This window comes from Pistacia vera, unplaced genomic scaffold, assembly GCF_008641045.1.
Source record: "Pistacia vera cultivar Batoury unplaced genomic scaffold, PisVer_v2 Contig721, whole genome shotgun sequence".
Lineage (NCBI taxonomy): Eukaryota > Viridiplantae > Streptophyta > Magnoliopsida > Sapindales > Anacardiaceae > Pistacia > Pistacia vera.
Genome location: NW_022196581.1, coordinates 43,279 through 70,045, shown reverse-complemented (window position 1 = coordinate 70,045; position 26,767 = coordinate 43,279). Strand labels below are relative to the sequence as shown.

Sequence of the window (26,767 nt, the reverse complement as noted above, 5' to 3'; positions counted from 1 at the left end):
CATAAGTACAACTTTGTAAAGACACCTTTTTCACAAGACTGAGTAGCTAAAAACATGCAAGTCAAATTTATAACTTCAAAGTTAATTAAGCAAAAGAGAGAGTGTTTTAACTTTATGGGCATTTATGTAAATTTATCATTTAAAAAAACTGTTTGAACCATTGGAAAATAAACTCCTAAGCACAAGTTGAGTGTTTTAAAAATCGCTATTAAAAACCCCTCAAAACCGCTACGGTGGTTTACCCTCAAAACTGCTACGATGATTTACCCTCATAACTGCTACCATAAAAACTCCCAAGCAGACCCTTATAGTTATCTCTTAATATTTATGGAAATCAGTAACACACAAGAGAATCATTAGTAATTTATCAAATTAAAAGAGGAATATGAAAGATCTCAAATTAAAAGAGGAAAGTGAAAGATTTGTATTGAATACATTAATTGAATGCATGTAAATGATCCTTATTATAGCAAGCCCAATAAACAACAAACACGTGGACCAATTAACGACATCCTACATGGCGATCATTTATCAATCCTAAATGGCGTCAGAAGAAGTAGTATGCTTCGGCATTATATAAATATATAGATACTGTATATTTTCTAATAACTTTAAGAATTAAAATGATTATATTTAGATATCTAGATAGTCAATTCTAAGAGACCAAATGGGTTTGCCTGATGGGTGGAGAATTAATCTATGTCAAATTCTTTACATATGTTAACCTTATTACTTATATTTTTAATAAATTCCAATTGTCTATGTTACTTATAATCCATCAATTGTAAACTGTGGCCATGGGAGCAAAATTGCACATGTAGCTCCTTGTGAGTAAATGAGAATTAATTTATAACATTGATGTATAGAAAATAGAATAATTAACCATACATGTTTATGCCACCTTCCATTAATTAGGGTTGACTCAGAGTTTTTGTTGAGTATTTTATTTTTCTATTTGCTTTGAGTTGCATATGATTTCTCAATTATGAAGATCAAGTGGCTTAATTTTGGAAATATAATTTTCAATTATGAAGATCAAGTGGCTTAATTTTGGAAATATAATTTTCAATTATGCGGATCAAGTGGCTTAATTTTGGAAATATAATTTTCAATTATGAGGATCAAGTGGCTTAATTTTGGAAATATAATTTTCAATTATGAAGATCAAGTATTTTATTTTTGTAATATTTTACTAACTGTAGTGTGTAGAAATCATGATTTAAAAAAAAATGCAAACACCTACAAGTCTTTTTGAATAACTTTGTGAGATGCCTAAAATTATGATTCAATACACACACATATCAATTTTGCATTGATGAAACCAACGATAGAGGCCTTTTTAATATATATATTATTTTAAGCAAACAATAAAAATTAAAAATTTCAATTTCATGGTCTTTGATATAAGAATTTGATTGAAGTTTTATCTTATATAGTGTTTATTGTTTAGTACTTAAAGCTTAAAACAATTTTTTAGTTTGGCAATTCTAAAAGTAATAATTCATACCTTAACTTTTCTAACATGTGACACTTTCCCCTTTTTGCTCTATGTTTTGATACAAAATATCGGGAAAAAAAGACGATAAAATATTTCTTTATATAGAAAACAATTATTGATTGACAATAATATTATAATAAAATAATATAATATAATATTTTAACAAAAATTCTAAGAGGACGAACACAGTCCATTCAAGCCCTAACCGTTCTCAGTTTTATAAATGAGTAAACGACTTTTTCACCAAGGTTTGCCTTAATAACATTTTCTAGTAAAAAAGTTTTAAAAAACCATTTTCATCCAAAGTTAATTTTCGTTATATCAAAACTAGGTGTGCAAATTTCGGTCGATTCGACTGTGAAAATTCTCCGTTACCATCATTTGAACCTTTGTCTCCTTTATAAAATATCTCTCACTTAGTACCTAATTCTTGTGATTGTCGGCTGTTGAAAACAAGGGTTTCATATTTAGTAATTTTCGAATAATTTCGGTCATAAATATTCAATCAGTCACCACCATTTAATCCACCGCCTCCACTCTACAAAATCCCTTATCTGACTCATGTAACTTTGAAATAGAAAAGTGAAGTGTATTTTGGATATTAAAGGAATAGAAACCTGGTACTAGGGGTGGCGGTTCCGGGTACCCGCATTTTTCAGGGGAACCAGAACGGAACCGCCAGTGCAGGTTCTTCAATTCAAGGAACCGGAACCTAAAATGCAGGTTCCGGTTCCTTTCCAGGGTACCCTGTAAAAAATAAAACCCCCTATTAGTTTAAAAAATAACAAAAACACCTTATAAGTTTACAAATACACCCCTAACAGATTTTCATTATTCATATTTGTGTCCAATGTAACTTTAACCTGTAATCTCTAAGCAACACTTGAATGTTAATCATTTAATTAAGTATTGTAATATTGTTTATAATAGAATGTTTAATTAATTAAATAATCATACCATAAATTAAATATAATGTTATAATTAATAAAATATAATAATTGATTAAGTATTGTGTAAATTAGTAAATTACTAATGTTTTAATATAATGTCATAATCAATTAAGTAATCATTAATTATGTAATGTTATATATTATATGATCATACTATAATAGTATGATGTAATGATGAATTAAGTAATCATACTATAAATCTATAATTTAATATTATAATTAATTAAATTTCAAATCATTAATTAATATACTAATGTTTATAATGGAATGTTATAATTGATTAAGTAATCATATTACAAATATATAAAGAATGTTATAATTAATTAAATTTTTAATCATTTATTAAGTAATGTAATAGTATAGTAAATTACTAATGTTATAATGTAATGTTATAAATTCATAATTAATTAAGTAATTATATAATCATTTACTATATAATGCTATAATTAAGTAGTGATCATAATTAATGTAATATATAATAATATTATATTTAATGAGTAATTATTTAACTATAATGTAATGTTTAATAATGTTTATAATGAAATGTTTATAAGGTAATGTTATAATTAATTAAATTCTTCATTTTAATTAGTATTGTGCTAATGTTTATGTGTAGTAAATACTAATTACTAATGTTAAAACATAGTATCAAACTCATAATCAATTAAGTAATCATTTATTATGTAATGTTATATTAATTATATGATCATACTATAATAGTATAATGTAATGTTATAATGAATTAGTAATCATACTATAAATCTATAATTTAATATTATAATTAATTAAATTTAAATCATTTAATTAATATACTAATGTTATAATGGAATGTATAATTGATTAAGTAACGTATTATAAATATATAAGGTAATGTTATAATTAATTAAATTTTTAATCGTTTAATTAAGTAATGTAAAACATAGTAAATTAGTAAATTACTAATGTTTATAATGTAATGTTATAAATTCATAACTAATTATGTAATTATGTAATCATTTAAAATATAATGCTATAATTAAGTAATTGATCATAGTATATAATGTAATATAAAATATATTAATTTAATTGAGTAATTATTTAACTATAATGTAATGCTTAATTAATGTTTAAAATGAAATGTTTATAAGGTAATGTTATAATTAATTAAATTTCTATCATTTAAATAAGTATTATGCTAATGTTTATGTAGTAAATTAGTAATTACTAATATTTATAATATAATGACATAATCAATTAAGTAATTATTTAATATGTAATGTTATAATTAATTATATAATCATACTATAATGTATGTTATAGTGAATTAATTATTAAGTAATCATACTATAAATTTTTAATGTAATATTATAATTAATTAAATTTTTAATCATTTAATTAAGTTTGTACTAATGTTTATGATAAAATATTATAATTGATTAAGTAATTATACTATAAATCTATAACGTAATGTTATAATTAATTAATTTCTAATTATAAGTCAATAATTAACTATTTAATTATGTTATAATTTATAAGTCAATAATTAAGTAGTAATCAATTAATGTAATGCTTAATTAATTATACTATAAATCAATTAAGCAATGTTATAAAATTATAATTAATAGTAAGTAATCATTTAAATAATGTAATGTTATAATTGATTAAGTATGATATTTAATAGTAATTAAATTATTATTATTATCAATTATCATATATAATTAATTAATTACTAATTTATTATAGATATACTTAGAACTGATAATTGAAGTAAATAACAAATATATATACTCAATCAATATACTATTTATTCAAAATAATTCTTTAATAACATTAAAAATGTAAAGCACTTTTAATTGGATCATAATTTCAATTATCACTTAATTAATCAAAACTTTAATATTAATGTATTATAATATATTAAAGCTTTTAATATGGTGTAATTTATATGTAATAAGTATAATTGTATTCGTATATTTATTTTATTAGGTTATTCTAAAAATTTAAATTTAACTTTTTCTATTTAAATTTTTTATATGTAAAATAAATAGAAACTCCCCCATTACTTTACCTTTCACAAATATTTCATTATAGTCCAGGTTCCAAAATAGATTCTAAACAGGTTCCAAAACAGGATCTAAAGCAGGTTCCAAAACAGGTTCCAAACAGGTTCCAAAACAGGTTCCAAACCGGGTACCCCCTACAGGTTCCAAACAGGGTACCCTTTTTATAGGTTTCGGTTCCGGTTCCGGTTCCTCCACATGCAAGAACCGGAACCGGAACCGCATAGTAGCGGTTCCAAAAAATTGGAACCGGAACCTACCCGCACAGTGCAGGTTCTGGGTAGGTTCTGGTTCTGGTTCCGGTTCTTACCCCCGGTTCCGATTCTACCCGCTACCCGTGCTCACCCCTAGAAACCTTGGGTGAAAAAGTGGTATTTTAAAACTTTTTGGGTGAGAAAATATCAATTAAGGCAATCCTTGGGTGGGAAAAAATCGTTTACTCTTATAAAATTTAGGGTTCTTAAGAGGTTAAGCCTATAAATGCTCACCGAAAACACCGACAAAGTTTTATTATGTGGTTAATTTGTTTCTTACAAGTTAATATTATATTTGATTATTGTTGTTATTATTTTATTCTCAATTAATTAGCAATCAATTTTGTTAAGGGTAACAACAGTATTATAGCGTAAACAAATTAACAAAAACATTACAGCATAAACAAGTCAATAATTATCAAGAATGCAGCCCCATTTATAGAACTTAATTTGACATCTTCATTCTGCACTGCTTAACTTCTATAAATCCGTAGAGTAAGAGACCAAAACAATAGCACTCTATTTTTTCTTTTGACGTCTTCACTGCTTAAGTTCTATAAATCCGTAGTGTGAGAAACCAAAACAAACCATGTTTGCCTCACAGTTGACAAGGAAGATAAGAACCTTTACAAGAAGCTTGACATCGACCTGTAGGCACTCAAACATCAGAAGATTTAGCACAATGGAGACAAGCGGAGAGGTGATAACTTGCAAGGGTAAGAATTTATCTTTTCTCTTCATTGAAACTGGTTCATTCTACGATATTGATACAGTTAAACAGTATTACTCGACGAGGATTAGTAACTGGTTATATCTCTATATCATTTGGTATGCGAGAGTTTTTTCGCAAGAAGTGTTATATTTACAGATTGACTGGTGTGTGCAGCTGCTGTGGCACGAGGTCCTGGAGAGCCTCTTGTCGTGGAAGAAATCAAAGTTGATCCTCCTAAGAAAATGGAGGTTAGAATGAAGATCTTGTACAGCTCAATCTGTCATACTGATATCGATATCTGGAAAGGAACGGTAATTAAAAATGGCAACATATTGTAAGATTAAAACAAGAAAGATATTTGTATATAATTTAACGAAGTTAAATTTTTGTTGTAGAATGAAGCTCAGCGAGCATTTCCTCGAATTTTAGGCCATGAAGCTGCTGGGTGAGATTATACGTATTACATCATCTATACATACATCTATGAAAAAATATTGTAAAAGCCATTAATGATGTAATCAGGAATAGTCTTTTCTTTTCGAGGGATAAAACTCATGACATACCAAATTGAGTGTTTTTTTTTTTTTTTTCCTCTTTTTGGATTATCTAGTTTTCTCGTTTGTCAAGTTCCCTGATGCTACATACAGATAATGTGATACACCAAATTCTACCTAACACTTAACCATGCATTAGAATATAGATTGCGCCAAACTTGAATTAATACAACGTAATTTGGGTGTGTCCAGGATAATAGAGAGCGTTGGTGAAGGTGTGACAGACTTGAAGAAAGGTGACCATGTAATTCCAATCTTCAATGGAGAGTGTGGGAACTGCGTGTATTGCAAAAGTGAGAAGACTAATTTGTGTGAGACTTTACGCGTAAATCCGATGAAATCTGTGATGGTGAACGATGGAAAGTGTAGGTTTTCGACCATGGATGGAAAACCAATTTATCATTTTCTCAACACCTCCACTTTCTCAGAGTACACCGTTATTGATGCTGGATGTGCTGCCAAGATTGACCCGGACGCTTCTCTCAAGAAGATGAGCTTGTTAAGCTGCTGTATTTCTACCGGTAAGAATAAGATCGCGTTTATTATTGTCAGTTAACGATTTACTAACGTTTAAGGAAATATTACTAGAAGACAAATTGTTGAAAATAATTTTTTCTATTCAAAGCCGCATGATTTGTTTTTCTTTTTTTTTTTTTTTTTAGTATTTGTTGACGTCAAAAAAAAAAATCTGAATTAAAAACAAATGTAAATGTCTATTTTTCAGAATTTTTGTATGAATTGAATATAAAAATTGATGTTGTGATGTTGATGAAGGAGTTGGAGCTGCATGGAATTGTGCTGACGTGCAAGCTGGTTCTACCGTAGCTATTTTCGGATTGGGGGCTCTCGGACTTGCTGTAAGTTTAGGGTTTAGAGTTCTGAGTTTTAAAAATAATTTGAAGAAAAATCAGGCAATACATAGGAAAGAAATCATAATTTTCTTAATTTTAAGTTAATTTAATGAATTTTCTCAAGTTCAGATATCGATATTGTAGGAGTTCCTTTTTCAATTTGTAGTTAATTTTTGAATTAAGTGGAATTTAAAAATTTTCCTCCAGGTTGCCGAAGGATCTCGAGTAAGAGGAGCATCCACTATAATAGGAGTTGACATCAACTCTGAAAAGTTCATAAAAGGTAATATTTCATTCTATTATCATGCTATATATGTGAAATATAATTAATGGTTTATGTTTCACAAGGAACTACTCTTTGTCTCTGTTTTTAGCGCTTTTGAGACATCGTATGATAGTTGAAATCAAATCGGACTTTTTATTTCATTTTAAAATTATTTCATGAAGTAATATTTTTTTTTTAAAATCAACTTTTTTTATTACATATAAAAAGAGTAAGGTTAGATATGCAAATTATTCATTATAACTTGTTATGTTTGAGGTATTACAAACTTTAATTTGCCTAAATTCTCTAATCTAAATTTATCCAATTATATTAAAATACCTTATTTTGTATAGATGAGTTTGTACCGTGAATTTATACGCTATTATGGTTATGATATACGTCTCTTACCGTGCAAACAGGAAAAAAAATGGGGGTCACAGATTTTATAAATCCGAAGGATCTTGGAACGCCAGTGCATGAGGTTTGTGTTTAATAATAAAAATTATTATACTAATAAAAATTATTTTGGATACTTAAAAGAGGGGAAATTGCTATTTGAAAATTTTGTGATTTTGTAATCTTATATAATAACAAAAAATTAAATTATAGATATTATTTAATGCATAATAGTTTTCTCTAATATATAATAAGAAACTACTTTAATTCATTGATCTCATCTTATGCTAATAGTCGATTATTGAACTATTTATGTTATTCATTGTGATATTTAATAATATATAAGAGCAATACTAATATTATGAATAATTAATATCCTACATTAAGATTTGATATCTTTTTTTTTTTCATTTCAATCTTAAAGATATAAAAGTATAAAATAAGAAAATAAATAAAAAGATAGAATATTTACTTATATGACCTAATCTTGTTAGTAAAAAACTTTTACTTGCAAAAATGCTTTTATATTATAATTTTTTGTGGGTTCAAAACCAATTAATTTAATGTGGGTGCAGAAAATCAGAGAAATGACAGGAGGAGGTGTAGATTACAGTTTTGAATGTGCAGGAAATGTGGATGTTCTCCGAGAATCCTTTTTGTCCACCCATGACGTAAGTTCAAATTTTAAAACAAATATGTGATTGTATATAATATCACGATAGTACGTTGATGATACTATAAACTAACGGGAAAACTATATATATAACTCAACCTCATGTATTTTCTTTTATAATTCTGACGTGGCAATTCATAATTAATTATTTTGTAATTAGGTTTGACTAATTATAAATTAACCAATTGCGAACTGTTACGTTGAGATTGTGAAAAAAATTTTATAAAATTAGATTGTGAACCAATCTTTACCTATAAACTAACATAGACACACCACCCATGTATTAAATTTAATATCCATCAATGATATTTGAGATCAAAATAAATGAAATAGAAAAAATATTAGATATGACATAAATATCGACTCATGGTATATCAGAAAGTAATGGTATTAGAGTAATAATAATTGGTATATCATGGGATAGGGTTGGGGATCGACTGTTTTGTTAGGAATTCATCCGAATCCAAGAATGCTTCCTCTTCATCCAATGGAGTTGTTCGATGGTCGAAAAATCATCGGAACTGTTTTTGGAGACTTTAAAGGGAAGTCTCAGCTTCCTCATCTTGCCCAACAGTGCATCAATGGGGTCAGTAAATTTTTATATGTGTCTGATTTTTTTTTTTTTTTCCAACTTTATTATATATACATGCAATTCACTTGTGTATAATGTACAGGTTTTGAATTTAGATGAATTCATAACTCATGAGCTCCCATTTGAGAAGATCAATGAAGCCTTTCAGCTGCTCCTTGATGGAAAGTCACTGAGATGTGTTCTCAAATTTTAGTTAATCATTTATGCCACTTTTATTGTGTTATTATTTTGTATTAATGTGTCTTTGAAATGCAAAATAAAAATTACAAAAAGAATAAAGTAAAAAATTGATTCATATTGTCTTAAATTAATAATTAATTTAATTGCGTTAAACTATTAGCTTAAACAAAATATCCCCTAAAGATAATGAGGAAAAACAAAAAACCCTGCAATTAACCCCATCTAGCACCACAGAAGAAGTGCAGGCGCCGTCGCTGTACCTTCCGGATGATCTTGTACGAGATATTCTTCTAAGGCTTCCAGTAAAATCTTTATTGCGATTCAAGTGTGTTAGCAACTCATGGCTTTCTTTAATATCAAACCAAAAATTTGCCATAACACACCTCAATAAAACGTCTAAAAGGTCTCGCAGATATGGAGTCATTGAATCAAAACACTGTCATCGTATTTCCGTATATAGCCTTGACGGTAGTGGATCATCTGGTGATCTTTCTTCAATGATAGTGGAAGCTAACGGATTCAGTCAAGCCAAAATATTAGTACGTCTTGACAAGGATCGGAGTGTCATGAAGAATAATCGATCAGGATTCATGATATGGAATCCAGCAACGAGGGAGCTGAAGATGATTCCACATTGGAGTTTTTGGTGCTGTTCTTCTAAATTTCATGATGATAAGGGCTATCGTGTTATTGGGCTTGGTTACGATTCATCTATTAATAACTACTAAGTGGTAATAGTTTTTACTCAAATAAATGATGATTCAGTTAATGGTTATGTATATAATCTGAAGACAAATTCCTGGACACAAAAACTTGAAAATTTTGATTTCCCATATTGGTATTTATCCAATGAACCAGGAATAACACTTGTGAACGGAGCTCCACATTGGTTGAGGCCAAGAGGAAGTCCTCATGAAGATATATTTGAACAAATAATTTACTTCGATTTAGTGGAGGAGAAATTCAAGGAGTTTCCATGTCCTTTTCCTATTAACAATTTCAGGACTTCATTGGGAGGTTTTGAAGGATGCCTTTGTGCAAGTATAGTTCTGGAACACACCGTAGAAGTTTGGATTATTTTATTGGCGTATCAAAATGACTTCTCTATTAGGGGAATTAGTGTTGTTTATTTGCAATCTGTTCATTCACATGCAGTTTATTCGATCTTATAAGCGCAAGACCCAAACCATGCCTATATTAGTTGCTCTTATAAGCACAAGACCCAAAGTATCCCAACAATGGGAATGGTGGGCTATGAACCTAATAATTCTAACATTTAGACCCTGGAAACTAAGGCTTTAAAAGTATTGGTATAATATATGTTGAGTAATCACCTACAAATTTAAGCTTTTAGATAGGATAACAACTTAACATGGTATCGAAGTCAAATGTCTCAAGTTTGAATCCTCACATACAAATTGGATAAAGAAAATGAAAAAGAAAAAAAAAAAATTGAAGTTTGATGTGAGGGGGCCTATTGGTATAATATATATTGAATCCTCAACTATTTACTTTATAGTTTTGATGAACCATGATTGAAGGAAATTTTGTGAACTCTACTTAAGCATGACATTTCTTTTTGTTGGGGGAGAGAGTTGTTGGTTAACTCCCTTTAGTATATGGTTACCCATTTAGGTGCAACGGAAATAATACCAAGTTGATTAAGCAAGTCAAGTTAAAACAAATCACAAAAAATAACAAGCTGTAAATGTAAAGCACACGATCATATACATGGTTCGGCTAAATCCACTTTTAGTCTGCATCCACGGGACCTTGTCCAAATCGAAGCAATCCACTAAGTTAAAAACACATTACAAGATAATGTTCAAAGTTGATCTAAGATACAGTAAAAAGAACTTCCTATTCAACTTTACACTTAACACCACACTCTGAATCCTTAATGTGTAGCAACTCTTTGGACCTCCTTCACGCTAGGAACACACCCGAGAACAGCTTGTGAACCACCAAGCTTCAAACAATGACACCACGCATCAGCACAGGAACCAAGTTCCAAGAGCCATTAAGTCAATGAATGATGTGCTGAGGTTTTGGCACACAATGGAAATGAACCTTTGAACCTTAAGGGAAAGAATACTCTAAGAAATTTTAGAGTACAATGAAACAAAAGATCAAAAGGTTAGATTCAAAGACACAAGATGAGATGATATATAACACAGGGTTTCTTGCTCAACACATATGTGCCATGTCAGCCAACAAAGGGCTAAACCATGTTTGTCCAAATAAGGAAAGTATTCCTTCTTTTGGTTTGGACCACAAAACAAATCGGGGAAAAGAAACTTTATTCCCTAGGACCACTTAAGGATACTATGACACATGTAAAAAGGTCCTAAAAATTAAGAGACAAAGATAAACAATATATTTTCCACTTTATCAGACATGCAACTCATGCTGGTTGCAAATGTCTAAAGCGAGAGTGTAAGCACGAACTGTTGTGCACACACACTTGAAACAAAATAAGCCAAGACACAAGTTTGGTAACCAGTGTGCACACATACGAAAAAGGAAACAAGCCAAATCATAAGGTTGGCAACAAGTGTGCACACATAACTATTGTGCACACATAACTCATAAGTTTGACAAATATGAGTATTTCACATTCTTCCCCTTTGTCAAACTTATGAACAAAGAACATAACAAAAGAGATTAAGTGCAAACTGTTTCAATCAAGCAATCAAACCTGTAGATTTGCAAGAACAAACATTCAAAAAAAAAAAAAGAACCAAAAACAACACAAGTATGAACACAAGGTTAGCCAATAAAACATCAAGATAAAATAACTAAAAAAGTTCTGCAGAAACATAACTAAAACAGCAAAAAATAACAAACTCCCCCATTGAGAGACAACAGCAAAGCAGTTCAAAGTTTAGCAATAAACAGAACATAAAATTTTTTTAACTTCATTCCCCCATAATGCTTACTCGCCTTATTTGTTCATAAGTCTTGAAGACTTTCGAGAGGGTAGCGATGTGCGATGAGCTTTCCTTTTCACTCTTTCTTGGAAGGAGTAGTGATGGTGACATGAGAGTCATCCACTTGAACATTTAGAATAGCAGCAGAGGAAGTGCTAGTAGCTTCATCTTGGATTGGAGGGGTTTTCTCTTTGACTAGTGAAGGAGGGACATCTTCAGTGCGCACATGAGAAGTATCATTTTCTTCAAAATGTTGTGCCTTGTCTTAAGCAGCTGCATTTTCAGGTTCTTCTTCTTCTTCATGAGTAGCTTCTTCTTCTTGAATGACAACTACAAGAATCTCAACAAACACAGCAAGAGCAGTAGGGGCAACAGGGGCAATAGGAACAATAGGAACAACAAAAGGAACCTCATTTTTATTAGCAGCAGGTTTAGTCTGAGCAAAGGAAGCAGGTTTCTTCTTCTTCTTCTTCTTCTTCACTTCAGCCTCCATTTTATCCATCCGAGCACTGAAGGAAAGATGAATTTCCTTCACATATTGGAGAACATTCTCCATGGAAGTCTCCAAATCCTACATAGCAACAAAAAGCTTGGACTGCCAAGTGTTAGTCCTTGAGTGTTCACCCAAGGAGGTGGAAGGAATGTTCCTTAATGGCTGACGAAAAGACTTCTTGGCGATAGTTTTTATCTTCAACAAGGGTTCCACATCATAAAATTTCGGCTTCTCGGTGGAAATGATTTTGTAAATCAGGGAAGGAAAGGGTAAATTTTGAAGAGAATGAGTGGGCTGTGCAGCCACCCTAACACTTGTGAAAATCAGCGCAGCTAAGTTGATTTTCTTCCCTTGAGCAATCCCATATAAAAGTTGAGCTCTTTCTGGTCCAACCATGGAATTATGCATTAAAGGAGACCAGTTTGTTAATGAAATCTTAAATAACAGCCTGTTAAAGGGTGTGAGTGCACCAGGCTGAAAAACTCCACTTCTAGGCCAAATTGCAATTGAACCACCAGTTATAACCTTAACAATTTTGTCTAATTCTAAACTGGTCAAATCAAAATTCTTCTTACTCTTTTTCAGACTTAGAGCATCCCTAACAACCTCTTCATTGAATAGAACCCAATGTCCTCTAACGTAAACTCTATCATTATGCACATTAGAGTTTGGTTCAGCATTATCAAGGCCAAAATTGGCGTAAAACTCTTGAACAAGAGTTTGAATGGGTGCAGTTAGACGTGTGACAATACTAAGCCATTTTCTTTTCTTCATCATGGCATGAAATTCATCAAAATCTTCTAACATAACGGCTCTTAAACCTAGTCTTAGCAGCAAGCAAAACAAAAAGAGAGATTTTACCAGTTGAAGACTCTTCCATGATTGCCTTTCCTTTCTTCTTTGCCATCTCAACTGAAGTTAGGGGCTTTGAAGAAGCAGCTTTCATAAGAGCAACCTTTCGTGATTTTAGGGTAGTAATTGGAGTGTTGTCTAAGGTGCTATCGGATGCCAAAGGGGATTTTTCTGGTGAGGCAGAGGTGGACTCCTCTGGTGAGCACATAGAGTCTTAGTGATCATTGGAAATAGGGGAAGAGACAAGTGAGGATGAACGACTGGTTTCTTCCTCGTAGGACTCCTTTGGAGTGGTAGGATCAGACTCCGGTGGCATTTTTCTCTTTCGTTGCCTTTTTCTTACTAGATTTCTTCAGATCTTAAAATCCCTTCTTGAGTGATTCGTCCATGGCCTTTCTTTTTGGGTTTTCAATCGCTTTCTTTCTTGAATCCATGTGAGAAAACAAAAAAAATCAAAGAAGATTTTGAGCGAAAATCATGAAGAATAGAGAAAATAGGCAGCACAATAGGGTTGAGAAAGTGAAGACTGGCGCAAAAAAAATTAGGGCAAGCATTTATGGCAGGCGGTGATTCTGATGCCCTAAAGAGAGTTATACTAAAAATAGAACTTTATCCTAAGTGAGTGTACATAGGCAATTGTGTGAGCACACAATATCCCAAAAGAACATCAGAAATTTTCAAAAGACTAGACTTTATTGAATAGTTTTAAAAACATACAAATTAAAATGATGAAATGCTTCACATGAATTTTTGAAGGTCAAGACATTCAATCTATGCAAATCATCCTAATAGATCAAATTTTCAATCTTATAAGGCACAAAAACTCACAGGATGTTGTCAACATAATGCAATCAAAACAACACTTCCTTAACCACACACAAGAGAGATAAAGTCACAAGAGCTTGTCTAAGTGTGTGATAGTGTCCTCATGGGGGTTAAATGACACATTGGTCAATTTAAAATTTTGCAAGAGAAACTCCCCCTTCCCTCATGCCTTACTATATTTTTCTTTTTTCTTCTTCAACATAGAAAACAAAGATTTTTCTTTTCATACTGAACAAGGGCCAATTAACTCTGATAAACATAACCAAAATGTAACTTTCACACTTGCAAAAAGGTAGTCCCCTTAATGGTAGATTTTCCAAAATATAAGGGTTTCTACAAATTAGAAAATTACTCAAAATAACTTTCACAATTTAGGCAAGGTAGCTCTTTCATAATGGTGACAAGAATGGACACACAACTCATGATTGTTAGGGCTAAAAATCGTCTTGGGCGAAATAAACATGTCATGGCCCAAGGCCTCAGCCCAATCCTGATTGGGCCTACACTTGAAATCACCTTGCAAACTACATACTTTATGAGTTGGGCTATCTTATAAGTTAAGCTAAACTGGGTTTCAGCCCATTACCCTACAATAGTCTATAAATAGGAAATCAGAATCCTATTCTATTTCCTCTTCTACTAAGATTCCAAATCTTACTTAACTATCAGACTTAATCTGATAAGATTAAGAAATCATATCTCTTCATGATAGGGATTATCTCCCAAAATAGGACTTAGTGTCCTACTAATATCAAATCTTATTTAAACTATTAAACTTAATCTGATAAGGTCAAGAAATCATATTTCTTTCTGATAGGGATTATCTCCCAAAAAAGGGACTCAATGTCCTACTAGGATTCCAGCCCCTTGGGTTCACTATAAAACATAGGCTTGCCCTCTCATTAGGCATACAATCTCCTATGTCAATCTACATTACCAAACCATCTATTTGCTCCTAAAGTTCTTGCTCCCAAGAACTCAACGCCTCCACTGTAGTCCTAGCTTCCGACAAACTCCTGGTAATTCTTCATTTCCTTAATTCTTATCAAATAATCTCTTTCAGCCTTGCTGACTTGAGCTCGGAGTGCCTACGGCAAACACCACCCCGGTGTTTTTCGGAAGCTTCACGCTTGCCCTTTCAATGTGCATCTAACGGATTGTTAGTGGCCTCACCTCACGGGATTAGACCCTATTTTTATGACGGTGGATTTTTTGCATCTACAGCTTGGCACCCACCGTGGGCCTCTGACAATCATCCCTCCGTCAATGACCTACTCACCAAGAATCCTTCCTGGCTGAAAGTCAATACTCAAATTTATCCACCCTAATTGTTAGTCCGGCAGGACCCAACAAACTACCTATATTCGATTCGACCAACAAAGTCAACTATGGCTGAGTGGCATTCTCCATTAGGCTCATATTTCTTTGATTGACCCAAGAAAAGTTATTCTCTGAAGCATACAAACTCCTTCATTCAACTCGGTATAACGCCACAGTACTTTACCTTGAATTAATCAACCTCAACACACCATAATGATCACTTGGCTCTGACTGTCTTGATTGACCGAGAGGTGTAGGATGTGGTAGAGATGTCAAGGCTCATAGTATATTGCTTCTCATGCCCAGCAACGTTTACTTGGCTCATTCAATATTCGAAAATACAATCTCCACTCGACACGGCTTATATCACACCCCCCAATTCCAACTGAATCAGCTCACTCATCTCCGGAGAAAGTAGCTACAAACCTATTCAAACAGATTATCACGATCGGGTTCGACTCAGCAGTCACTTAGCACAATCCTCTCTCTCAGCTAAGTAATTTATCTCTACCACAACCACTCAAGGCATCCACTTGATTCATTCGAAGTCTGAACCAACTTCAATAGTATAATCTCCTCAGCCCCTCGGTCCATCTAAAGACAAAAGTAGCCTCTTCAAGATGGACGTGTAGACTTTGCATTAGGCTTGGAAGAAAAAAAAAAAAATTGTTTCTTCATTGTTCATCCAAGGTCTAGTGCATCACGGAATACACGTGTCTCTAATTCACACTTTGACAAATTGAAGCAGGAAGACTCACAAAAGAATGATTACTTTCATTAATGAAAGATGCCATTTTATTTTATTTTTCTTATCTTGGCCTGCTTTGACTTCTTTGGTTGGACTTCTATTACTTCCTTTCACTTTTCCTCGACTCAGCTAGTCAATTAGGATAGCTTATATCCCCTCGTCCACAAGCATGGGTGGCAACACATAAAGGGAAAAGCTCTCATATCCACTCAGCATACTTAAGACTAGCAGCAGGACGACTTACCAAACCCTGATTTGCTATTGCTCTTAAAACTAGCTTGCCATGCATGCCACTTCTCCAAGTAAGATTTATTTCCCTTGGTCTTGCATCACTTCTCCATACGGCTTGTTACTAGATACGCATGACATTTTCCATTTAAGTTTATCTTTCTTTGGTCTTACACATACACGCCATTACTTCTCTTATTTTTATTATAACTGTACACCATGCATGATACCATACGAAGTTGTTTTTGTTAAGTAGATGCCCGAGACCAATCAATTATTGTAGAATTGACTCTTTGTAAAATGTTCATTAATCAATAAAAAGGTATTTTATTCTATAGCGCGTAAATCATTATTATTGCAATATGTATGATATTGTCCTTAGAATGGTAGAGCCGTGACGAGGGTTCAAGTGTTCAAATCTTGATAGTGAGAACCCTATGAGCACATATGGTGGCCATTCTAGAAACGTCCGTAGCCCCAGTATTATTCTGAACTAAGGGCACAGATAATACGGTAAGGTTATCATAGTGTTGAACGACCCTGTCGAAAGGCAGTGACTGATCTCACTTGTCAAGTTGTTTGGTGACAACCTGGTGCAACACATGGGTGTTTGTTGTAGGCGATTATACCACAGCAAGTTTCACTGGACTGACCCACCAGAGGATTCCTATGGATGGTAACCCCAGTGTCTATGGAACAAATCCTCTAACGAATGTGGTGCATGACCCTTAGACTTGAGATCATCGGAGCGCCTGTGCACCGATTGTGTGTATGTTTGACACTAGCCTAACGCAGTTCTTTTTAGGCTTCAATACGGTTTGATTGCTGCATCAAGGAGTGTATCAAGACTATGGTGGATTGACAGAGGATTATCACTCCCGGGTACGGGAAAAGTTATCTCACGGCGCAATTCAGTATATGGCAATGCACTAAAACTGTGGCCACAGTGGGATTGAGTTGTTGCTTTTTCCAGTTTATAATACGGGTCATTGGTCCAGAAACTGAATAAATAATATCGGAGTAACTGAAGGTTGACACTATTTCTATGCCTCGCGCTTCGAGATAACGAATGTGAAAGGATCAATTGCACGGTAACCATATCGTGTAGGTAGCTACTTTGCTGATCTGAATCTATCGGGTGGCCATGATGCCTTGCTAGGGCCAATCTTGGTAGTGTATTAGTGAACGATTAATTGGTGTTAATCGCATACTATACACTGCCGATATGATGAGGAGCCTAAAGGTCACACACATAGAAGACAATTTAAGATGCAGAAGAAAGAATGGCGTTTTCGTCTTTAAGGCGAAAGGGTTTTTGGTAATTTCACAGTGCAATAAATTTGCTGAGGTCGTAGCCTATATTAATTTGTTAGAAAAATTAAATAGTAAATTACGTTTAAATATGTGTCACACATATTTAAATATATTATCATTATTGTTAAATGTTAATATATATATATATATATATTTTTAATATATATATTAATTGATTTTAATTGAGATAATGATGGAAAAAAATAAATCAAATTGGGAGTGTTTGGCAACATGGGGCGTTTGGGTTGGAGCCCAAGCCTATCCGTATGGGATTAGGGCAAATTGTTTTTAAATAAAAAGAAAGTGTGTGATTTTTGGAGATGATTTTTCTTTGAAAAACCAAAACACACAGCAACCCCTTTTTGAATACACTCCCACGCAGATTGATTTGGCCTTGAAATCAATTTCTATTCTCTTTTCTTCTTAATCTTGAAGCCAAAGAGGATCTAGCAAATCCCTCTTTGTTTCTTTAAGATTGTCTTCGTGGTGACTACGCAGGTTCGATCCTACACTTGGATCGGTAGCAAAACGTTCGTCGACAAATTTGGAGGAGCCTTCAACGTGCGTTTTGTTCTCTTAACCATGTTGAATATTTATGCAATTTTATTTAATATAAATTGTAAATCATACCCTTGATCTTGGCTCATGTAAACGATCCTGTTATTTATATTTTTCTTTTCGCTGCGTATACGGGACCGTTTACTAACAGTGGTATCAAGCCTAGGGTACTGAATTTACAATTTTTATGTTATGGTTGATAACATTTATTTGATGATAATATGTTGCCATATTGAATCTGTGTAAATCTGTCTTGAATATGTTTTAAGAAACTGATTAATCGATTAATTTAATTTGTTGATGATCTGCTGGTTTGTTTAATGCATGATGGATTTTTGTGAGATCAATGTGTTTGATTGATTGCAAAATCCGGTTAGAGTGTTTTTGGTTGCTGTATGAACAGATCCGGAGCCACAATTCTGTGTACGCTCCCGCAGCGATATAATCCATCACCGCAGCGATCGTTGTCGCCGTGGCGATATAACTCATCGTCGCGGCGCTATCCTTTGGACAAGCGCTGTATGAAAACAGCGCTCGCCGCGGCGATATAACCCTCGCCGCGCGATCGTCCTTCGGACTGCGCTGTACCAAAACCAATGTACCCCGCGGGCATCTAACTCATCGCTGCAGCGAGCGCACTTCCAAGTGTGTAGGGGTAAATGCAAAGTTTCAAAACTTTTGGACTAAACGTAATCCAAATTATCAGGGTGTAAATTGTAATTAACCCATAAATTTCAGAAATTGATTGTTTTTTAAATGTATGCTTGTACATGTTTGTATTTGCATGGTGCCCGTACATGAGCCTTAGACCTAATGAATGTTTTAAATATTTGGGTATGTATGGTTGTATTATTTATTAAATAGGGCCTGCGTGTCCTGCCTTTCTCTCTTCTCGATGTATATTCTCTTCTCATCTAATTCCCCTCGAATGTAATAGAGGTTTCTAAATTTATTGATGTAAAGAATTTGTATATTTATATATTATAAATTTAGAACGATAGTTTTTGTAATGTACTTGAAGACGAAGCAAAGGACGAAGCAACCATACTTGAAGACTCAAGATGTTTATTACAGACCCCTAGGTGACCCACCGATTCCTCTAGGCTCGAGGAATCGGTTTTAGTTGGCCATGTACCGGCACGTTTAATTTTTTGTTTAGAATGCATGCTAAGGTTGAATGTTTGATAACATGCCAAACAATGTCTTCTAACAAAGATAATATCTGATGAGACATTAAATAACAAACCCCTCACTAAATTATTAAGTCACGTAAGCCTTCCATCACCATGTTTTAATCAAACCACTGTTCGTCGAAACCTGTTCACACAAGCGAAGGGTACACTTCTACCAGTGGGAGGTTAAAATACATTGGAGTTTTCCTTAATGGTGATGGGTCGACTTAAAATGACGGTTTTGCTTGTTCACCAAAGCGAAGGTTGATAAACGTGTCATAGGCATAGTAGAGCATACACATATATGTGTATGTGGTGACATGTAGTGTCCACTCTACTGATACTGAGAATCACACTTGAGGAAAATGGTTAGCCATTGGATTATGTGATTGGCTTGTTGGCTTTCTCACATTTGAGGTTGATAGTGGGAGCTATCAACTGGTGTGGATTAAGTTGTTGGCCTACCTAATCAACTCATTTTGGCTTGTTCGCCAAAGTGAAGGTTTGAAATGGGCAGGATGGGATCTCGGTCCACTAGGAAAGTCACGGCTTTCCCAAGTTAATAGTGAGGGCTTTAACTTGAGTAAATAGTGGGAGCTTCGTTTAATAAAAGACCATATAAACATAATATGAACATGGTAATATAGATACTTTTTCTGCACTTGTAATTCACTTAAATTTGAGCAAAATGATCCAACATCACTGCGACAAATCATCGAACTGGGAGAGAAATGGAATGGTGAAAATTTCGTTGACTGGTATAGAAGTATAAATAATATACTTCAGTCAGCGATGATTAACACCATTAAGCAAGCTCTATCACCCAGACTTGCTGATAGTTCTATCCATGAGACTGGGTATGTATATGTGAAGCACTCACATGATGCAAATAGAAATGACTAGATACATTGTGCGGCAGCATGGCACCATTACGGCGCAGCAGTGCCAGAAAATGGATTTAGCTTCTATTCTTCATTTTCCTCGAAGAAATGAGAAGCATATGGTGTCTCGGTCTTATCAGATTAGGATGGAAGAAGGTACCAAAATTGGCGATCAATACTCAAGTGGACCGAGTATATGAATAGCTTGAGATTTTGGGATGTGGACTTAATGAAGGTTTATGATAAACCTAATATTACAGTCTTTGCCAGATTCTTATTCTCAATTTGTCTATGACTTATTGGGAAGATAAGAAGAATACCCTTTCCGAGCTTCTGGATTTGTTGAAGACTACCGAGTCAGCATGAAAATGTCAGAAACATTGACGTTGGTTAAGCCAACTCAAGTGAAAAGGAAAGGGCTCGAAGTCGATGGAGAACTGTTGCAGAAAGGAAAGGCGTTTGTCCTCACTGTGGGAATCCCAGTCACTGAGGAAACATTGCAAGGCCTTCCTAGCAAAAGGGAAAAAAAATGTTACTTCTTCGTCAGGTATGTTATTGAGATTAACTTCTCCCATAAACATCTAGTTGACACAAGATGTGGTACTCACATTTGATTGATGTGTAGGAACTACGTTAGAGTAGATTGCTCGCCGAGGGAGAGTGGACCTACCAGTTGGAAATGAAGCACGTGCTGCTACATTTGCTGTAGATCTTATCGTTTGTTAGCCGTGGACTTGTTTCTTGGAACTTGTGGATTATTAGGGTTTTTCTTCAGTTTCTAGAAATTATATTTCTGTGTCCACATAGGAAAAATGAATATTAGTTTACTAATGGATTATTGTCCTTGAGAATAATAATATTCTTTATGGAACTGTTTTCAATAATATGTTCTAAGAAAAAACACAAGGATAATCTCAAAAAGACTACTATGCCAACTTGGCAAGTTGACTAAACATACCTAAAGAATGTGGGATAGTATCACAACTCACTCCTCCTTATACACCCCAACACAAAGGAGTGTCGGAAAGGAGGAACAACCTACTTGACATGGTTAGGTCCATGATGATTTTAGTGATTTACCTGCATCGTTCTGGGGTTATGTCCTAGAAACTGCGACTCACGTTTTGAATCGTGTGCCGTCAAGTCTGTAGATAGACTCCATATGAGCTATGGATGGGCGAAAGCCCAACTTGTCTTATCTAAGGATTTGGGGTTGCGAACTTATGTTAAGAAATTGACTTCGAACAAGCTGGCCAAAATCCTGTAAATGTATATTTGTGGGGTATCCAAAGGAGACCCAGGATACTATTTCTACCACCCAGAAGAGCGCAAAATTTTTATTGCTCGATCTGGTGTCTTCCGAAAATGAATATTTCTAAGAAGTACTATGGAGAAAGTAGAACTTATGAAGTTCTAGGACCACAGGATATACTAGACGAAGGACGGGATGATGTGCCACAAGAAGTGGTTGAGCATCAGAGGAGGTTACTCCACAACTTTGTGGATCAAAGTGAACTACCTCAAGTAGCACAGGAGCTACGTAGATCTGGGAGAGTACCCATGAGCCCGAAGATACGGTTATCTCGTGACTTAACATGGTGACTATGGTCTACCAAGACTATGAACCCAGAACCTACGAAGACGCTATATCGGATCCAGATCCGTTAAATGGCTTGAAGCCATGAAATCTGAGATGGACTCCATGTACCAGAACCAGTGTGGTCTCTGGTGGAACCACCTGAAGGGGTAAAACCCATAGGGTGTAAATGGGTCTTCAAGAAGAAGACTGACATGGATGGCAACGTGCATACTTATAAGCACGACTGGTTGCCAAAGGTTTCAAACAATTCATGGCATTGACTATGAAGAAACCTTTTCGCCGGTTGCCATGATTAAATCCATCCGGATCATGCTTGCAATTGCTGCATATCATGACTAGAGATTTGGCAAATGATGCAAAACTGCTTTCCTAACGGAAACCTTGAGGAGGATGTGTATATGAAACAACCTGATGGTTTCGTTCTTGATAGTCAAGCTAATAAGGTATGCAAGTTGCAGAGATCCATTTATGGACTCAAGCAAGCTTCAAGGAGCTGGAACATTCGTTTTGTGTGAAGCCGTAAAAGATTCGGTTTTATTAAGAACGGAGATGAGCCTTGTGTTTACAAAAGTGAGTGGAGCGCAGTAGCATTCCTAGTGTTGTATGTCGATGACATACTTCTGCTGGATGATTACCGAACTTGCAGTCGGTAAAGACTTGTTTCCAATGCTTCTCCATGAAGGACTAGGGAAACGGCCTACTCCTTGGTATAAAGATCTATCGTGATAGATCGCGTAGGTGGCTTGGCCTAAGTCAGAGCATATATTGACAAAGTACTGAAACGTTCAGTATGGAAGAATCCAAGAAAGGATTTCTTCCGATGTCACTGGTGTTTATCTCTCTAAGGAATTATGTCTAAAAACACAAGATGAGAGAGATAGGATAAAGAGGATCCCATATGCATCAGCAATTGGATCCATCATTATGCCATGCTATTTCGGATTGATGTCTCATGTGCCTTGAGCACTTGTAGTGATATCAATCGGATCCAGTGAGCGTCACTGGATGGCTTCAAATATTCTTAAGTACCTGAAGAGGACTAAGGATTGTTCTTGTTGTTATGGAGGGGAAATGATCGCACTGTAAGAGGATACAGTGATGCTAGTTTCCAAACGGACAAAGATGATTATCGATCGCAATCAGGTTTGTATTTTGTCTCATATCGGTGCAATGAGCTGGAAGAGCTCCAAGCAAACACTGTAGCATTTTACAATGGAGGCTGAGTATATTGCATTGTCGGATGCGGCCAAGGAGGCAGTCTGGATTAAGAAGTTCATTACTGAACTTGTGTGGTTCCTACGATTGTGATCCTATAGAAACATTGTGACAACAATGGAGCTGCTCAAGCCAGGGAACCAAGGTCTCATCAGAAATCCAGACACATACTCAGACAATTCCATCTCATCAAGAGATAGTTGAGAGGAAGACGTGCAGATTAGTAAACCATACTGACGACAATCTCACAGATCCACTAACAAAGCCTCTGTTGCAGCAGAAGCAGGACGGCACTTGAGATCATTTGTATATAAATACATGAATGATTGGCTATAGTGCAAGTGGGAGATTGTTAGAGTAGATGCCCTAGAGCCAATCAATTTTGTAGAATTGACTCTTTGTAACAATGTTCATTAATCAATAAAAAGGCATTTTATTCTATATCGCTAAATCTATTATTGCAATATGTGTTGTATATGTCCTTAGAATGGTAGCCGTGACGAGGTATCAAGTGTTTCAAATCTTGATATGAAACCCTATGAGCACATATGGTTGCACTAGAAACTCCGTGCCCCAGTATTATTCTGAACTAAGGGCACAGATAATACGGTAAGGTTATCATAGTGTTAAACGACCTTGTCGAAAGGCAGTGACTGTACTCACTTGTTAAGGTTGTTTGGTGACAACCTGGTGCAACACATGGTGTTTGTTATAGGCGATTACACCACAGCAAGTTCACTGGACTGACCCCCCAGAGGATTCCATATGGATGGTAACCCCAGTGTCTATGGAACAAATCCTCTAACGAATGGTGGTGCATGTGACCCTTAGACTTGAGATCACCGGAGCGCCTTGTGCACGAGTTGGTGTAGTTTGACACTAGCCTAACGCATTTCTTTTCAGAGCTGTCAATACGGTGTTGATTGGCCGCATCAAGAGTGTATCAAGACTATGGTGGATTGACAGAGGATTTATCACTCCCGGGTACGGGAAAGTTTCTCACGGCGCAATTCAGTATATGGCAATGACACTAAAACTGTGGCCACAGTGGGATTGAGTTGTTGCTTTCCAGTTTTAATACGGTCATTGGTCCAGAAACTGAATAAATAATATCGAGAGTAACCGAAGGTTGACACTATTTCTATGCCTCCATCTCGTCGAGATAACGAATGATGAAGGATCGATTGCACGGTAACCATATCGTTGACAGGTAGCTACTGCTGAATCCGAATCTATCGGTGGCCATGATGCCTTGCTAGGGGCCAATCGGGTCTGTGTATTAGTGAGATGATTAATTGGTGTTAATCGCAATACTATACACTGCCATATATGAGGACCTAAGGTCACACACATAGAAGACAATTTAGATGCAGAAGAAAGAAGGGCGTTTTCGTCTTTTAAGGTGAAAGGGTATTTTGGTAATTTCACAGTGCAATTAAATTTGCTGAGTCGTAGCCTATATTAATTTGTTAGAAAAATTAAATAAGTGAAATTACGTTTAAATATGTGTTCACACATATTTAAATATTTATCATTATGTTTAATGTTAATATATATATTTTTAATATATTTTAATTGATTTTAATTGAGATAATGATGGAAATTAAAATAAATCAAATTGGGAGTGTTTGGCAACATGGGGCGTTTGGGTTGGAGCCCAAGCCTATTCCGTATGGGATTAGGGCAAATTGTTTTAAATATAAAAGGAAAAGTGTGTGATTTTTTGAGAGATGATTTTTCTTTGAAAAACCAAAACGCACAGCAGCCCCCTTTTGAATACACTCCCACGGCAGATTGATTTGGCCTTGAAATCAATTTCATTGATTCTTCTTTTCTTCTTAATCTTGAAACCAAAGAGATCTAGCAAATCCCTCTTTGGTTCTTTTAAGATTGTCTTCGTGTGGACTACGCAGGTTCGATCCTACACTTGGATTGGTAGCAAACGTTCGTCGACAAATTTGGGAGGAGCCTTCAACGTGCGTTTGTTTCTCTTAACTCATGTTGAATATTTATGCAGATTTTATTTAATATAAATTGTTAAAATCATACCTTTGATCTTGGCTCATGTAAACGATCCTGTTATATTTATTTTTCGTTTCTGCTGCGTATACGGGACCGTTTACTAACAGTTTTAAGTCGTCTAACGTGACCAGCTTCAATCAAATATTTTCAACTACAGAGTCGGTCACGTCGACTGGGCCACATAGCCCTCAAAGGTTTCAACTACAAGTCGATCACACCAACTCGACTGCAAGCTCCATACAAGCTCCATACAAGCTCCACTTGGCATACACTTCGGATCGGCCCTGCTCAATCCATGGATTTACACATTCTGATCGACCTTGCTCGATCCACGGATTTACACATTCGGATCGACCCTGCCCGATCCACGGATTTACACCTTCGGATCGACCCTGCTCGATCCACGGATTTACACCTTCGGATCGACCCTGCTCGATCTACAGATTTACACCTTCGGATTGACCTCGCTCGATCCACGGATTTACACCTTCGGATCCATCCTGCTCGATCCATGGATTTACACCTTCGGATCGAGCCTGCTCGATTCACGAATTGTTTACACCTTCAGATCGACCCTGCTCGATCCATGGATTCATAACTTCGGATCGACCCTACTCGATTCACAGATTTTTTTACACCTTCAGATCGACTCTCCTCGATTCATGGATTTTTTACACCTTCGAATCGTCCTTGCTCGATTCACAGATTTTTTACACCTTCGGATTGACCCTGCTCGATCCACGGATTGACCCTGCTCGATCCACGGATTTACACCTTCACATCGACCTTGCTCGATTCACGAATTTTTTATACCCCGATCCACAAATAACACCTTTGGATCGACCTTGCTCTATTCACGAATTTTTTATACCTTCGGATCGACCCTGCTGGATTCATAGATTTTTTACACCTTCGGATCGACCCTACTCGATTCACGGATTATTTACACCTTCGGATCGACCCTGCTCGATCCACAGATTATTTACACCTTCAGATCGACCCTACTCGATCCACGGATTTACACCTTCGGATCGACCTTGCTCGATTCATGGATTTTTAACACCTTCGGATCGGCCCTACTCGATTCACCGATTTTTTACACCTTCGGATCGACCCTACTCAATTCACGGATTTTTTACACCTTTAAATCGACCCTGCTCGATTCACAGATTTTTTTACACCTTCGGATCGACCCTGCTCGATTCACGAATTTTTTTACATCTTCGGATCGACCCTGCTCAATTCACGGATTTTTTTACACCTTCGGATCGACCCTGCTTGATTCACAGATTTTTTATACCTTCGGATCAACCCTGCTTGATTCACAGATTATTTACACCTTCAGATCAACCTTGCTCAATCCATGGATTTACACCTTCGGATCGACCCTGCTCGATTCATAGATTTTTTATACCTTCGGATCGACCCTGCTCGATCCACGGATTTATACCTTCGGATCAACCCTAATCGATGCACAGATTTACACCTTCGGATCGGCCCTGCCCAATCCAAGGATCTACACCTTCGAATTGGCCCTGCCCGATTCACGGATTTACACCTTCGGATCGGCCATGCCCGGTTCACGAGTTTACACCTTCGAATCGGCCCTACCCGGTTCACAAGTTTAAACCTTCGAATCGGCCTT

General features: G+C 35.2%; 1 protein-coding gene across 1 annotated transcript; it reads left to right on the top strand.

Moving 5' to 3' along the window:
- The first annotated feature begins 5,423 nt into the window (after nucleotides 1-5,423).
- LOC116114734 (alcohol dehydrogenase-like 3) lies at nucleotides 5,424-8,994 on the top strand. Its single transcript, XM_031400868.1, has 10 exons — nucleotides 5,424-5,457; nucleotides 5,628-5,764; nucleotides 5,849-5,898; nucleotides 6,200-6,528; nucleotides 6,782-6,864; nucleotides 7,066-7,141; nucleotides 7,543-7,604; nucleotides 8,095-8,190; nucleotides 8,617-8,778; nucleotides 8,867-8,994. Exons 1-10 carry the CDS (start codon nucleotides 5,424-5,426, stop codon nucleotides 8,975-8,977), a joined length of 1,140 nt encoding a protein of 379 aa, XP_031256728.1. The 3' UTR covers nucleotides 8,978-8,994.
- The last annotated feature ends 17,773 nt before the right edge of the window (nucleotides 8,995-26,767 follow it).